The following is a 17,876-nucleotide window of genomic DNA, read 5'->3' on the forward strand; positions in this document are numbered from 1 at the left end:
CCATCCTTAGTTGTTGATTACAACGTGAGCATAATAATGCCTTGACTTAGATTTATAACACTTTATTCAGTTGGTTCCATATAGCACTTTAATAGATTCTCTCTCAACTATCCTTTTTTATTAAGCACTTTTCCCCTTTACATTTTAGAACCTCTTACAGATATACCTGTTTTAATAGCAAAATTCAATGGACTTCCTGTGAATCATTATTATAGAATATTTAATGACAGTATTGACTTTAGGCATCTTTCGGATTTAAGTAGAAAAATTATCAAGGTCTCCTTATATAAATAGACTTTTAACGGTTCATAAACAATAATTTTGTGCAGATGAAATCTGAAGTAAAATAAAAACAGTGGCTTAATAAATATTAAAACATATATTTTTCTTATGTGAATAAAAATATTGACATTAGAACTTTAGAACAGTATCCTTCTGAGCCCTGATTATCTGTCCATTATTAACCAGCACTGCATGTAGCATAGTGGACCAAATTCTAAACTATCAGCGCTGTGATGCTTTGTTCAAATGATAGCTCCAGAGACAAAACGAGAACCTCCTGGAAAAACAGCATTTGTATCCCATACACCGAAGTCATTACAAAGTCATTCAAGTCTATCTTTTAATTATGATAACATATGATCAAAATGAAGGTTCAGTTTTATGGTTCACATCATGTACTCCACAACTGCCAAACACTAAAATTACTTTAAGTGACAGGCAGTTGATAAATCAAGTTGTATACTTTAAAACACAATCAGAGGTATTTTTCATTGAGTTTTCCTTTAAAATTTAAAGTGGAAAACCAATATTTCTAGAATCAGTAAATCAATGAGTCTGATGGCTATGACATAATGTACACATGATTCAGAGACCTGTAACTTTGAATATATACACCTACCTATAGAGTACTCTTCCACCAATGGTCACCAGGTTAGAAAAAACACTGAAGTCAGTCATGTTTGGGGGCCATGATTGTATGTTCAAGAAACCTACAAAAGATAAGGGCAGTAAAATAATTCAGAATATCATTGTCTCAGTAACAGTGTTTAATACCAATTTTTCTTAATATATGATGAAAATGGGAGGTAAGGAAAAGGCAGCAAATATTCCTATTTTTGAACCATTCTGTATCATATTTCTTCTTCCAATATTCAGTGTCTTACCCAAAGTTTCTGGGTTACAATACTCAATAGATGATGAATGTCAAAATAATGAACACCAAGAATATATACATACAGAATCATATAAATGTATGGTTTAAAGATTTAAATGATTCTTAATTTGATTTATTCTTCTAAATGGAAAAAATTATTTAGTCTAACTAGACAAAGTTTAATTTCTCTGAAATCTTTTGCCACCTTATCTGTACATTTACAACATCAGCTGTCTGTCTTGCATTTTAAGACATTTATGTATATAACTAAGCCTCCTTATTTGATTTTACATTCTTTGATAGCAAACCCATGTCTGATTCATGTCTATGGGCCCCATATCATCTACTATGACAGCTCTGAACATATCAGGTCCTCAATAAACATGTGCTAAATGAATCCTACCTGCTACCCATCCTCAATAGTACTTGTGAAAAGTAAATAGAAACACATTGATTCAAAGATCCATTGACATTTGCAAAAACAGTAACATCAAAATTTCAAGGATTTTTTTTTTTAATTCCACAGATTTCAAAATGTGCACAGATGCTAAGGAACTAAGACACCCATCATTTAAAATAATACGTGTTTTCAAAACTAGAATTTGCTTTAAAAATTCCAATACTATGTAATATTTTTAACAAAAGACTAAAATTCACATAGTTCATAGCACAACAAACTCACTTTAAAAATTACCTGTTATCTCTCGGACTGTCCGAAACACGTTCAGTTTCTCTGGGTCTATGGCTTCAATTGCATTGTAAGGGTCCCTAGGGGAAAAAAAAAAAAAAATGAAGCCGAACTTAAAATTAGATAAAGGGGTGAAAATATAAGAAATGTGACAAAAATTATTTCATTCCAATTGAATTTTAATTAGCAATAGGAAGGTTAGCAATGTTTTATCCAGATTTTCTAAGCTAGATGTGGAAGGGGATTAAAAGGTACTTTCAGGAAATTTTGATGACACAGATTATGAGTTCTTCATTGAAGGCTATTCTAGATCCAGAGGAACGGTTCAATTTGACTATCCTGAATAAACCTCCAAATATAGCAATTCCATTCATTAACCACTTTATTTTGACTTTAAAAGTTTATTCTCAATTGGAAAAATATACACTGCAAATAAATTATGTTATGGTGAGAATAATTGCCTTTTGGGTTCCTCAAAGCATACTAAATTGCTAACAGAACCTGTAATTTCATAAGAAAGGTGAAAACAAATACAGGAAGTAAACTTTTTTATTTTTCTGTATTTTCACATTTATCTATCAGGGCAATCTTGTTCCTATCTGTTTATTTATGTTCACTTCCATATGACAGGAACTATTTGCTTCCCTCTATATGAATCATACTAACATTTGAAAATAAAATTTACCACAAATTTAACAATACTCAAAATGTGTTGTAAATTTTGGGGATTTTTAAAAATATAATCTCCTAATGCATAAATATATTTTTTGTAATTAATGTTATTGATACATAAATGCCCTGTCTTTACAAAAATTAATATAAAATACCTTTAAAATTAAATATTTAATGGAATTTTTCAGAAGTTTTCATCTTAGGAAAATATTTTTCATTTATAACATCCTGCCCATACAAAATAATTACATTCTTGAATATTAAGCCAAATATAAACATAATATTAAACATTTCTCAGTAATTCAAGCAATACTTTCAGATTTTCTTAAGTAATATTTAGTAGTTTTTCTAGGTTTTATTACTTTAAAAGGTGCTCTGTGCTATTCTGGGCAAGTAGAAACCTTATATTAATATATACTCTTCAGAGAAAAATTAAATTCCATTCACTGGTCATTTCTCCAAGAGAGATCAAACGTTCTAAAAACAAGGAATTAGGCTCTTTTAGCAGCTTGTATCCACCTTTAGCAATCAACTGAATTTTATCCTTGTACTGGATATCTGCTGTTTTACCAGTCTCTGAGAACCTTCTTTTTCACATGGGGAATAAACACTAGGATACATGATCCATTGGAGGCTATCAGTCAATGTGCTCCACAATCCCCTGACAAACAGATAAGCATATGGCCTTTCTTCTAAGAATCTGATTCTGAATCCACCAGCATTTATTCATCCTGGCATTAGAGCCTTGAAAACATTCTCTATTAGTTCAGCAAACTTGATCTCTGGAACCACCTTTTACTGGCTCTCTCTGCTTGATTCATCAGCATATTTTCTATACTGTGAACCATCCCATATCTTTTAAAAGAAAAAAAAAATCTTGCTTAATGAAATTACTGCTTCAAACTGAGAAAAACTAAGAAGTTTAATCAATACATTGTGCTACTAGTTTAACATGGTGTGTTATAGAAGGCTTGGAAACACTACAAATGAGTGTCCCCATAATTCACACATAAACAATTAAGATTTTCCTTAATGTGACATGAATATCTTTCAAAAGCTTAAAGTCTAAATTAATATTCTAGCAAACTTGCTCTATTTGTAACTGAAGATATATAGAATGAATATCTATGCTTTCAGTGAAAATGGAGCCACAAAATTAGGTTCATCATGTGGGAAAATTCTGGTTGCTATCATTTTCTAATGAGCAAAGATGTCTGCATGCGCATGCAATATCAGCTCCGCAGTAGTAGAATGAACTTTCAACATTTGTTCTTTGATGAAAAGCAGTGTCTAGAATAGCTCTAGCCATATAATCAAATATTCCTGCTTTACTGAGAAACACTCAATGTTCAGGTCAAGCACACAATAATGGGGTCAGTCCAAACCTTTACTGAGAACACTTCCAGGTTGCCAGGAATGAAATGAATTCTGGACTGTTCACATGAAGCCCAGCGGACCACAGAAATTTTATATACTTAATTTTAGAGATTCAGGACTCTCATAAAATAAATTGACAGAATCCCACTTACCAACTTAAAAGTACCCCTAGGGCGTTCCACCCTACAGCCACTTGAAATCCATAGATTTTAAAATTGAGAACTTTCCTAGCTAAATTCAGGACCATGAAATAAAACATTATGTCCACCCTGTTATTGTGTTGGGTGATCCAAAATAAAGCTCAGGATAAAGAGAGAGAAACATATTTTCATAATTCCATAGAAATCACGTTATTTTTTTCACCAAGCTCATTATCTGTTTCCCATTGTCTATCATCATTACAGTCGATCATCTAAGTACTTTCTTGTTTGTGTCACACTGTGACACAGCATGAACATGCTTATTTGGTGAGCATTTTATTGCTCTAAGCATATTCACAGGGACATTATTAGACATGACAAGACATGAAAGGGGATCCTATGATAACCCTGAACGCTGAATTTTGTCTGCACTTCCCATTCTAAATAAGGAAATAAGAATGCCTAGTTTATTTCTAGCAATGGTGGTATCGTGCTATAAACTGAACATTGAGCTCTTTTATATGTTAACATTTTAGTTGACAACTTCACAGTAAATTTATTTTTTGCAGAAATTTGTTTTTGAAAAGTACACTCTTACTTAATTATGGGTTTTTCATTTCTATTAGTTTAAAGAAATACCCTAGCTATTTTAATCAAACCATACATCCTATTAAAAACTAGATAGTAGAAGATTTAGGGTAATGGAAATTAAGTGAAGTAAAAAATTTTGTTAATTTACTGAAAGCTTTGTCAATAATACCTCGTGTTATTCATCTTTAAAATCTCTCTCTTTGTCCATATGCACACACATATTACATACGTGAATACACATATGCCTACACATAAGTGTCTGAGGCCTACTCAATTAACTTTATATTAATACTTTCCTAAAATGAAAGGGAAAGGCTTCAGAATATGTTTCATGTTGGCATGAGACTAGGAGTGAGGAACATATCATATTTCACATATATATTTGTCCTGGAAAATGCCTTATATATTATGCTTAAGACACAATAATATTAATTATAGTGTTAAATTTAAGTGCTATAATTAAGGACAAATAATAATCATCTGAACTAGGAAGTATGACATCATAAAGTAAGGATTGCCATGAAAATAACTTTGTCTTTATTTGGTTTCCAGTAGTCTATGAGATATTATCTGTTGCACTATATGCTGTGCTATATACTAGATATAGTCACTGAGATTTTCCTCTTGAAGTGCCTTTTTCTCCTTTTTTTTAACTTTCTTTTGTTTCGGGGGTTTAGCGATTTTTAACTTCTATTTTTGTTACTTTTCAATCTCTCTCTTTATCTCTCTCTCTCTCTCCCCTTTCCCTCCTTTACTCCTTCCCTTCCCCCACCTTTTTCTTTCTTTTTTATACCATTTATTAAGGTTTACTGTATGCCAGGCACTGGGCTGAACACTTAAAAAAATGTATATTTTGTTTTATTTTGAATCTCCACAACAACCAGAGGATGTAGGTTTATTATTAACCCAGTTCTCAACTTTACATTGGAGTTGTTTGACATGGAAGCCACACAGCTCAATACAGATTGTCCATGGTGGAGCCGACTGAATGTGTCCCATCTCAAAATGGTAGTACCACCCATCTCCAATAGATTGTTGCCATGTAAACTAAGAGTAATCACATGCACATTTTTTTTTTAAAGAGACGTTAAAAATCTGGATCTTATTTTAAAAAACAAAACAACAAGAAACACCTCTTAGACCAAATATAACAGAAAGTGAATACATACTATTACAGTTTCTGGCACAGATCCATATTAAAAGCTATATTTTAAAGTAAAGAAATGCTTTATGTACTAAGACCTACGGTAATTTATCTGAATGGAAAGAAACGCTTTGTTCTATTTCTCTTATTGTTCCTATTTGACGTATTTATTCATAATGTGTTAAATTGTTTTGCTTCTAGAAATGATATATGTTTAGAGTAATCGTTTGAATTGAAATATGTGAGTGATATTTTTTATCTGTAGCCCGTAGCACTAACGTTTAGGAACTAAGTAGTGATATATACAAATAGATAAAATATAAAGTAAAAATATTGATATTTTCATTACAGTTGAAAGGATGCAAACTTGGTCATTTTCCCAGTTAAAAACAGCAGGTGGTTCTGTAATGAAGGGGCCCAGAAAATGTTACAATTTTTACTGCTAAAATGAAATTCATTTAATAGATTTATCACTAACTTCCCAAGTCTAAAACAGAAAAAGATGCAGCAAGGCAAAGAAAATACCTGAAAGCTCAGAATTTCAACTTACTGATTTGTTTTCTGTGAGATGCATTAATTTATGTTGTTTTGAACTAATTGGTTAGGAATTTGAATGAAATTCCCCACTTTATCCACTGATACTGTTTCCCTAAACATATCCACAAATGTGCCAAGCTTACTGAAATCTATGGATTTAAGGAAAATGTCCTGTAAATACATCTTAGCTTATATATAAATCGATATTTTTAAATCGAAGTTGTCACCAAGTTCATAATCTGGATGTACCCCCAAAATTTGGTTTACTATCACTGCTGGTGAAATCTGGCATTTGACTTTGTTGGAGGAAAGCATTAATGTGTAGTGGAACTCTGTGTCAAAAGGAATCAAACAGACAAAACTAAAGAATCTCTTAAGCTTTGTCTGCACTTCGTAAAACAATTTTCCACAAAAATGTAATACTGACCCATGAATACCAGTGACTAGGAAGATCAAATTCCCATTGATTTTAGTGCAGTTTATGAATTTGTCAATGTTACTAGAATCCACGGTCTGAGCTGACATCAATGATCCTGTGCCAATGCCATCACAAGCTGTAGAAACAAGATGCACAATTAGAGAGCTGAGAAAATTTTTCTTTAGTCAATAAATTATTGCATTTTTATTATAAAATAACAGTATTTTTTCATTATAAAATGAAAAAAAATATATCATCACCTTTTGGGCAAATGTCAGTACAAGGTTTACACATTTTAATCCCATTTTCTTCTACTTCCATCTTGGAACTAGGGCAGGCACGCACACAGGAACTGGAATCGACCACGAAGTTATCTGATAAAAAAAAAGGTAAAATTAACAATAATGTTGAGGTTCAGCAAAAGATTTTAAAACAAGATATTTTAGGGTTTGAAAATTATTTTCATTTGAAAATGATAGTATGTATGTTTCTTTCCCTAAAACAACTCTGTCTAAATATCTCCACCTGAAATAGCATCTACGAACACCCACATTCAAATCCAAGGGCAGTGTGTGGTAACAACTGGTACTTGCTTGACTACTGCTCCACATTCTGAATTGCCCCCAAGATAGTGAATTTCTTTTATAGACTTAGGAAACTGCATGACATTTAGTTTGTGTTTTTCAGTAGTTCCACTTCATTTCATGTCATGATGCAAGTTTGAAGTCTAAAAATACTTCAAGTTACATGAAGCACAAATGAAGCTGAAGTTAAACTGCCTTGGATGAAGGGAGTGCACTTCATATCCAAGAAGAAATGTTTAAAATGTGTTCATCTTTCATTGGAGTGCCGTAGAAACTGTCCCATAGTTTTACACGAAGAAACAAAATGAAATTTGAAAGGGCAGTACTTTAGGAAAGGTATATTAACTAAACCAGGAACATCTAATTACCTGACATGGCGAAATGTTTAGGAATCCAGTGGTCTGGAATATGCCAGAACATTCCCTCCCAAAAATAAGGACAAATTTTTGCATCTAGGGCCTCCCACGATAAAGGGAAAACACAATAACTGCTAGGCTGCTTTGGGTTTTGAAGGCAGCATCCTTCCATGTTTGGAAAAACTGCTTCTGGCCCAACATTCAGTAGTCTAGAAGGCTTCCGACCTTGAAGGGGGCCCAGAGCAGGAAAGGCACATGATGCAGGTCCAGGCTGGGGTACAAGCAATTCTGCTACTTGGATCACAAAACCCAAGAGGCTCTATGACATTAGAAGTATCTCTGGCGGGAAGATATGCCACGTGGAGTTATGGCAAGTCCCGACCGGGAAATCCCAGCTGAGACCTCTAGGAATTATACACCATTTAATAAACAACTCCTGACATACTTCTGGGTCCTGGCAGAGATAGACTACCTAACCATGAGTTACGGATTGTTCTTGTAGCCAGAATTGCCCATCACACACAAGGTTTTGTTAAAAACCATCATAATGTTGAGCAGGTCCAACAGCAATCCATTGTAAGATGGAAGCAGTACATTTGGGATTGATGTGAGCAGGGGTAGACGCACGAGTAAACTGCATAAGCAGGTGGTCCAAATCCCCACGTCATCCACCACTGTGCTGGCACCTTTCACTAAGCTCATACCCATGGCTGCATGGGGACCAAGAGAGGGCACATATGACAAGCTGACAGAGGAAGACAAAAACTAAGCTTGGGGTGTGGGTGCAAGCAGCTGAAAATGGATGGCAGCTGCCCTGCAGCCTCAGTCAGGAGTGGACTTGAAATATAGTGGCAAGGAAAAATCCCACCAATGGGCATAGTTCTGGGTAGTGCAAATGATCCTTTACTTTGTAGGGAATAAATAGGAGTTTAGAATAAATATGAACTCATGAGCAGTGGCTTGCCCTAGGAGAAGAAGTACTGGAAAATCTGGAATTGGGATTGAAGGGAGTCTGGGGTAGAGGCATATATATGAATCCATGAGAGTGGGTATAAAGTGTGAAGATCTTTGTATTCCAAGTTAATATCCACTAGAGGGCATCCACCACAAAAGAGACACTTTGCTGAGACTCCGTCACAGCCTGATCTCGCTTCATTTCCTTCCCTCATGGGTCTTGATTCTGAGAACACTTCTTAAACAACCATAGTCTCTGTCTCAGGGGAACCCAACCTGCAACAGGTGTAAACATCCTTTCTGCAAGCTCTTTAGGTATACCTCGTATTTTAAAACTTCCACATTTTTGCAGCAATTTATGCCAAGTGAAATTTTTGAAAAAGGTTACAAATAACTTCATTATCGGTTAGGTTCAGATTTTGCAGTCAAATTAGTTTCAAAAAATATTTGTTGTTTAGGGTTTTTGAATTTCAGAATTCTGAATTAGGAACTGTAGACCAGTATTTAGAAACTGAACATCTTTGTTTTTCTAAGACAGCTACAGTTTAGCAAATCAAGGTCCCTCAAAGATTTGAATTTTACATAGATAAATAATGAAGTTCTTTAAATTAATCTGTAATTGGATAGACCTAAACTAATCCATGAAAGGAAGTTTATGAGTTACCATATCTATGGTAACTGGGCATTTAATTTCAAAAAACAGTCCTAAGTATTTAGCCCCTTGTCATAACTTAGGAGTTGAGAGACTTCAGATGATACACTACAAAAGATGTAATAAAGAAAAGGAAAATGCCCTAGCTCAGGTTTTTCTGGTCTTGCACTCCAGACCAAGCCTTGGGCCTCAACCTCAGGGCTTGAATAAAAAGGAAAGCACCAAAAATTTCAAAAAAGCATGGTTTTGACTATCTTTGGGGCAAGCCACCATAATATGAAGTAGTAGAGCAGGAGGACATTTGTCTAAGAAACCGAAGAAATTCATCATCTAGCCACATTCTACAATACTCTCAAGCCCCGTATTTTGCAAGATAGTAGCCGGGGAAATATAGGGTAACTTCAGATGAGAAGTTGTTAGATCAAAAACATAACTTTGGATATAAAATTGTTTAAGATGGAAAAATCTCTTCTATCCTAGAGTTAGTGTGTCTGTGATTTTAAAATGGTAAGTTAGAGCCCTGTTAAATATATATATATATATATATATATATACACACACTCATAATTATTCTTTTAATCAATATAAAATATTTAATAATAAAGGCTGGAATCATCATTGCTTTCAAAGACTTGTTTTTACATATTATTCCTCTGAACCCTATCCCCTATCCCTTTGATCTTTATAATGTATCTGGGAAAGAGAGAGGGTACATATGATTATCCACATTTTAAAGAGGAGGAAATAGAAAACTAAATAGTTTATCTAAAATCACACGACTAATAAGTGGGCAAAGCTATAACCGAAGCCACTCTAATACCATGTCCCTTACACTTCATACTTCATCACGTGGACAAAGCAAAACAAGAACAAAAACACAGTATCTGTGTGCTGTAGAATGTAAAGTCTTCTTTTAATTGAGTATGTGGATAAAAGTAGTGGGTTTTTTTAGCCTTCCAGTACGTAAAACATTGAAGAACTGTCTCATTGGTCTTTTCAAGCAAAGAAACTGACTTGAACAGGTATTGAGACATATACTATTCTTGATGAAAGCTAAATTGGTCATTTTGTATCCCCAGGATGAATTGTCAATTTGATAAAGGCCCCTTAACATGCCCTTTATATCCACTGTTATTGTTTAACATTGGATTTGATGTTAAAACTACAATGCTATACATTCTATTACAAATAAATAATAAGAAATAATTTTAGGTGAAAATGCATTGTTATTAGAGCAGATCTCTTTCATTACATAGCTTGCTGCTACTTAACTAATCACTTTTCTGAGGAACAAAATCGTGTGCAAAACCATTGACATATAGTGAAAATATTGAGTTTAGAAGTCAATGAATGACACTGTACTATAACTTCAAACATGCCACTACTTTGCTGAGACTATGAACCAATCACTTCAATTTTTTGAATTTTAATTTTCTTATTTGTGAAATGATAATAATAGTACCAATTCTCAAGTAATTCACAATATTGTCACAATTTTGAAATTCAATAAACTTACATGAAATTCCTCTGTTTTTAAATGATGAGCTAATTGATTTGGCTCTTCTTATCCTGTTACTTACGTGGGCACTTCTTGACACAAAATGCTCCATAGGTGTATTTTGCATTGAAGTTATGCTCCAGTTGAAAGGTTGTTGGATTGTAGACAAAAGTTTGCGGACACTGAGTAACACATGCTCCACTATCATTGAAGTTCATGCAGGCCTGCAACACAGCAAAGATTAATTTTGTTTTAAAAATAACCTTCATAATACTTGTTAAAGGGACACTGCTACAACAGTTCTGTGATAGGTTGTATTGTTTACTCAGCGTAAATCAATTTCATAAAAACTGGAAAATCTGATAACTTCCTAGTTGTAAGGGCTTATTTTTTAACTTTGCATTTGTTTTGTACTTCTCAATTTTACAAAACTGTTTTTCTAATGTCAGTAAATACACCATCTACAGTTATTGATGTTCTAATTGCTTGGTATCTGTCCATTGATTTCTAAACTGAGAATTGGTTTAAATTATTAAAGTTAGATAATAGTGAAAACTTATTTAAGCTTACCCTTATCCAAAGGGTTTATGTTGAGTCTTAGAGTCTGGCAGTGACAACTAAATCTCCATTTGTACAGGCTAGACTTTCCTTAAAGCTGGTTTGGAGAGTTCAGTGCCTTAAGTGATATGGTAAGTCCATTCATCACCATCGTATAGTGAGAAAATGTGATGGTCATTCAAACTGGACTTAAAGAAAAGTCTCTGGCAGGCGACTAGTCAAGTGTAAATGTAGGGGGTACGATGCCAAAATGTAAAGAAGTAGCTATACTTAGCCCATAATTAAATAATATGATACCATTTCCTATATAGTCTTTTTCATAATGTTATACCATTTACTAAAAGTCACCAGTTCAAGTAAATTTGTTTCTGCTGACATATATTTGTATTGAGACCTCAATTTGTTAATATGTTCAAATGCATTTGAGAATGATTAAAAACAATTGTACCATCTAAGAGTTAGGTATTTGATATGAAAAGAGAACATATGTATAAGTACATAAAAACATGTGATTGGCAAAATAGGGGATGAACTAATTATCTTAATTTAACAATTTAAACATTCATAGTAATAATTTAGGCCTTGGAAGGCAAGCTAATGTGAACTCAAGCTATATTTTACATATCATCATATATTGTGCGTATGCTTATTAATAAGCACTAATTTATTCTGTTTCCTCAAAACATTTTCTTAATCAATTGTTGTTTTAGCAAGCACTTTCTCACAAACATGACAATTCCCTGATGATGGTCTACGAGATGCATATCAGAGCGAGATTCACTGATAATACATTATTCACTAAGATGACACTCTCCAGGAAGAATCTATTAAAAACCAATCTAGGAAACTCAGTAAGTTTTAATTTATGGGTATAAAACTTCATGTGTCCTCATAATTGCTTTACTAACATATTTTATACAGTGTTGTGCACAGATTGCTTGGCAACAAAGGGACATAAGCCAGAGAAATCAAACAAGTTTACCTTCCAGATAGCATACAATACAACATAACTTACACCAAAGTCTTGGTCTGGCATTCTTGAACATTCTGTACTAAATGCCAAAGTGGAATCACTGGACTATTCCATAAAAGTAATGAAATGAGAATTCTGAAGCTCCCTCAGCACTCTGCTTATTGTGATAATGGAACCATGAAAAAAATGCAGTGAAGCTTCTAAGTGAAAGTTAACATCAATTGTTGGTGTTTATTGTTGCTACTGTTTTGAAATTACTGTTTTGAAACACTTGTTCAGCAACTTCCAGATCAAGCTTCAATCCCGTGTCTGGTGATAGGCAAGGGAAAGGGTATCAGTTCAAGATCTGCTGAGCATCTTCTGTATACTTTTAACATTTTTCTTCTCTTTCCTTCTTCCTCCCTACTCATTTCTGCAATACACACTTTTGTTTCACTATAAAATTAGGATAGACAAATTAAGTTTCTTGTGACATTAAGAAAAGAAATTACTGTGTATCTACATCATAAGAGCTATAATCTATAATTTGCTTATTTCCAGAATTAAGTGCCAAATTGAAAAAAAGACTCAGTTCTAAATATATCTGTGTATTCTCTGGATATTTGAGAGGGGGAAAAAATAAATTCCTGTGTGCAATTTTAGCAACAAAAACAGTTTATTATTTTATGATTTTTAGCTTAAAATGAAACTAATGCTCTGTGTGTATGAAATTTCATTAACTATAGCTCACAGAATTGTCTGCATGTATTCAAAAGAATAGAAAGACCTTTATCAAGGATATCAAAATGTAATTAAAAAGTGACCCCTACAAGCTTTAAATATTAATTTTGAGGACATAAAAGTGTCCTCTTCTAAAATAAAAATCATACAGATTAGCATATAAATTGCTTTAAATGTGCATTTGTAAATCTTGTAAATCTTGAATAATTTAGCTTGTAAACAATATAAACTGTAAAACAGTTAAATTCATAAATTTGTGTGATTTAATCTTGAAATTTATATTTGAGAAATAAAATGCAAGTGCCCCCACTCAGAAGACTCGACTCAACAATGCAACAACACACATAGGTAATCACCGTAAATTCTGGAAGGATGCTGTTAGCTTTTTAAAAGATATCTCAATATGTTCTCCTTCATGTTGTCCAATAAACCTCACTCATAATATAAATTGTAATCAGAAAGACATAATTCGTTTAGTAGAACAGAACAATCCTAGTTAATTAATAGCCACCCAGTGAAGGAATGACTTCTAGGAAGTCAGAGTATCTTTCTTAATCCTAAAATGGCAAAATTTGATCTTATCTTAATAAGATATTAAAGACTCAAGGTGCCTGAGTCAAACCAGGACGGAGGGGAGGACCAGAGAGTGAAAGGGACAGCTGCCAGACTTACAAAGCAGTCGGTATCCTTAGGTCCCGAGCAGCCTCCAGCACATTCTCGGTGACAGCAGTCACTAACGTAGGGTCCGTAGCACCTGCCATCACACTGTTCTGCACAGACAGTCCTTGTCACTGCAGAAGACAGAGATAGGTCCTCATCAAAGTCAGCCACCAAGAGAAACTTCTAAGGGGATTTGGAGTAGCTGAGAAAAGTTGAGCCCTGGAGAAACAATGTACTCAACTGTCATTGACTCAGCTCAGCAAACATTTACTGAAGGAAGTCTGCAATTGATCAAAATTACTGTAAAACCCAAAATTACTGCAAAATTAAAACCCTTCAAAATTAATACACGAATTTGTTTTCTATATTCTTTCTTGTTCCAGCAAATACTTAAAGGCTTTACAAAACTCACACAACTTAGCAAGAAAGAATCAAATTTAGAACAACTGAATGCGACATTTTGGCAGGATGTGAAGGATGGAGTCAGTAGCGAAGTCAACTTACAGTGTGCACACTGAGGGCCTGCAGCGGGAGGTGTCCCCAGGAGTGAGTGCAAGATTTTTGGTAGTCAATGCAGAAAGGGGAACAAAAACTTTTACATGATTCACATTATATCATTCCTATCAGATACATCGATGCTAGATAGGTGATAAAGTGGATATGTGACTGACGAATAAATAGGTAGGTAGGCAGGCAGACAAAGAGAGATAGATAATGGATCTGTAGTAGCACAACTGTTTCTATTCCTGAGATTTAAGTGAAATTTCTTCTAAGATTTCTGAAAAAGGAGGGACTTGTGTAAGGAAGAGTGCAACACCACAGGAGGAAGGAAAGGATGGAGGAGGGAAAGAAGGAAGGAGGAAAGGAAAAGAGGGAGGGAGGGAGATATATTCATAACAAACACAACAAAAACTCCTATTAGTTTTTTCTTATAACATCCTTCAATCCAAGCTGACAGCAGTATGTCAAGGTATACATTGGACATCAAAATTATAGCATTGAGGGACACATTTCTGCTTATCACACTTATTCCAAAGATATATTCTAAAAGAATTTAGAGAAATGAATTTTACAGCATTTGTGTAGCACATCATTTCTTTGCTTCTGTATTTCCACTTCAGCCTTGTTTCTTCCCACCTCTTTGAGTTCTTCCAAGCTTCCTTCACTGCTATCATAGCAAGACACCACTCTAGTGTTCCTCAGAGCTGGTCTTCACAATTTTCTTTGGTCTAAGGGCTCATATACCTGGATGAAATCATTCATCTCTGCTTTGCATACTACCTATAGGTAGATAACATCAGATCCAGATCTGAATTCTCTATTGAGATGCAATATGTATTTCTAGGTGTCTACAAAAGTTCTCATTTAGATGTACAAAATGGAATGTATCATTTCCCCACCTCCACCATCGAGTATATCTCTCTTATTTGTTCCCTTACCTCAATTAATGATAGTACTATCCATCCAGTAGCTCAACTAAAATTTGGGGACATGTTTTCTATTTCTCCTTTCCCCTCACCCTCACTTCTCATACCTAATAAAAATCCCAAATACTAGCAATAGACATTTTTCATTACTGTCTCTCCTCTCTACTCCAACTTTGTTCTGAGACTTAGCTCTAAATTATTACATAGCCTTCTAAAAAGATTTCTCAGATCACAATCCTCTATGCCACTCTAAAAGTAATGATTGGAAAATATGGGGAACTGCATACAAATCAGTGTTGTTTCACAGTATGAAGCTTACTTCCCATCTCCGCACTAGAGGAGTAAACCCTTAGCAAGGAATAAAAGTCCTCTATCAATTGACCATCATTTCTACCGGCATCTCTCACTTCTCTCATTGTGATCTTCACATCCAGACAGAGAAATACCACTTGTGGTCCCCAGTTCCTTTCATGGTACTCAACTGTAATTTTCACTGCCTTTTCACAATGCATTCCTTCATGACGAAAAGAACCCTATCTGCCTTCTCTGTCTAGCAAATACTCATTCATAAGATCCACTTAAGGTGCCATTTTGCTCTGAAACCTTTTCAGACACATCTCCACCCTGAGTTAATCTGACACACTTGCTTCTGAGCAAGTAAGCAGATGAATTAAATCTACTCATTAACTCTTCATATTCATACATGCGCTTTACATTAACGTTCCTATCTTTTAACCAATTGTTATATTTATTTAGATGTCCTAATTAGTAATTAATACCATATAAAGGAAACACTTTTAAAGACACTTTTGGAAAGAACAGATAATTCCTCTCTTCCAGATTCAACGAGGCTCTTTTGATGTATTAAGAGTTGCTCACTGAAATGGCAGACATATGTTAAGTAATCAAATTACTAGATTTGAAATCAGTGTTATTACAGAACAGTCTACTAATTTGCTTTTAGTTGACAGGCTTTGCTCAGCTGGAAAATAGCATGAAGTGAGAGAGCAATCATATTCTATAAATCATATTATGTTTTAATCCTAGACATATATGTCTAAGTGTTAATTTCTCTTTTTAACTCTATGGTGATTTAAGGTAACTATACAAAATGTTTCAATTTCTCTTTATTTATATACTTTGGTCTTTCCTACCAAATGAGGAAATTAATGTATATAGTATTTAAAGAAATAACCATGATTTTATTTTTATAAATTATTTATTAAATGTTCATAAGATAATTTCTCTCATTGAGTACACTATTTAAATATAAAAACAATATGTTAGAAAAAGAATCTAATGTAGTACAACCTTAGGTTCAATAATTATTATACTGTGAACTTTTAAAACATGTATTCAAATTATTCAATCATATGTGTTGTCAACTATAAATTTTTCAAAATAGCAATTTCTTCCATACAGTGGTCACCCATCTCACATTTTCTCAGGACATTTTGATGTTAGAGATGCCATTCCATTTCAGAAACATGCAAAGAAACATCCTTCTAAGTCATTATTTTTTTAAATTTTGATTTACGATACATTTAACACTAAAAAAGCACTATTTGTTATCATAGTTTTCACACACCTAAAGTTCAGTAAGCATGAAACGTATTTAGAAATCTTTGCTTGACAGATAATAAGTAAGCAAAAGAACAAAGCAATAAGTTTAATCTCTAAATAATGATGAGACACTGTTAGGAAACATTTCTTCACATTGTTATGAGTTTTGTTTCCAGAAAGAAAACTTTCCCTTTGTACAGTCTGTTTAATGGCACTTGCTGATTAATAAGCATTACTTAATATGAATTAAACACATCAAACTATAGTCATATTTTATTATGATGAAAACACAAAACAAAAAACAGGTCCTGAAATCAATCAGATAATTCACTTAGCCTCCATGGGAACATTAACTTATAATTGCTTTGGTTATTTTAATTTCCATCCTTGCTTGACTATTATTTCATTAGAATTTTTTTCCCCTATATTTATTATCTTTTCTAAATTGCTTCATTGGGTACATTACAATATTTGGGTTGAATTTTTACTAGCTTTTTCTTTAGTGGTACATCACTAACTCTGATTGCTTAACATAAAAGATAAAACCTGGGAAATTAAAATGCTTATTATATTAGGGTCAGTAAATTTGAAATTGGAAACGGGGATTCATTCAACATATCCATGAGAATCAGATGGATATTGGGTCCTTAACATTTAAGGAACCAAGCATTCTGTAGTAGTAAGAGGATGCTGTTGAGAGAATATCTATCGTCTCAAAAAAACTGAATTATCTATAAGTAGGTTTATTACATCAGCATTTCACTAATAAAAACAAGGGCTTAATTACTTCTTAAAATATAATAGTAACTACCCTTAAAGTTACTCCCTTAGAAGAAATTAATTTTATTTGAAGAACTTTAGCAATTTACTAATCAAATATTTACTGTTACTTCTTATGAGTTACAAAAGGAAAATGAACATTCATAAATGATGCAAAACAGAGCATTGACATCACGGTGACTAAACAAAAGGATCTCTGCCCATTAAAAAACAAATGACGTAAATTTAGGCCAAGTCTTTGTGTTTTCTTCCTACATTTTACACCCAACCCCTTTTTTCCTCCTTCCCATCCATTCCTCCTTCATCATCTCCTCCATCTTCGCACCCTCAGTGCCTTCTGCTTCTCTTCACTTCCTCTACCCAGTGGCTCTGAACCAGGCTTTCTATTAGATCACTGAACAGGATTCTTGCATCAGTGAAAATTTTGA

At 33.7% G+C, this 17,876-nt stretch overlaps 1 protein-coding gene across 2 annotated transcripts in view; it reads right to left on the minus strand.

The window, feature by feature from the left end:
• The window catches only part of ERBB4 (erb-b2 receptor tyrosine kinase 4), a gene marked incomplete at both ends in the record, with an annotated part of 1,126,414 nt that overhangs the window by 303,457 nt on the left and 805,081 nt on the right, over positions 1–17,876 (minus strand). For both annotated transcript variants that reach the window (XM_082841669.1, XM_082841668.1), the window contains 6 exons: positions 902–992; positions 1,851–1,924; positions 6,733–6,859; positions 6,984–7,097; positions 10,850–10,991; positions 13,691–13,809. In XM_082841669.1, the coding sequence (XP_082697795.1) occupies positions 902–992; positions 1,851–1,924; positions 6,733–6,859; positions 6,984–7,097; positions 10,850–10,991; positions 13,691–13,809 (667 nt within the window). The remainder of the gene's footprint in view (positions 1–901; positions 993–1,850; positions 1,925–6,732; positions 6,860–6,983; positions 7,098–10,849; positions 10,992–13,690; positions 13,810–17,876) is intronic.

The sequence above is a fragment of the Leucopleurus acutus genome (assembly GCF_964270905.1).
Source record: "Leucopleurus acutus genome assembly, chromosome: 6".
In the NCBI taxonomy this organism is placed as follows: domain Eukaryota; kingdom Metazoa; phylum Chordata; class Mammalia; order Artiodactyla; family Delphinidae; genus Leucopleurus; species Leucopleurus acutus.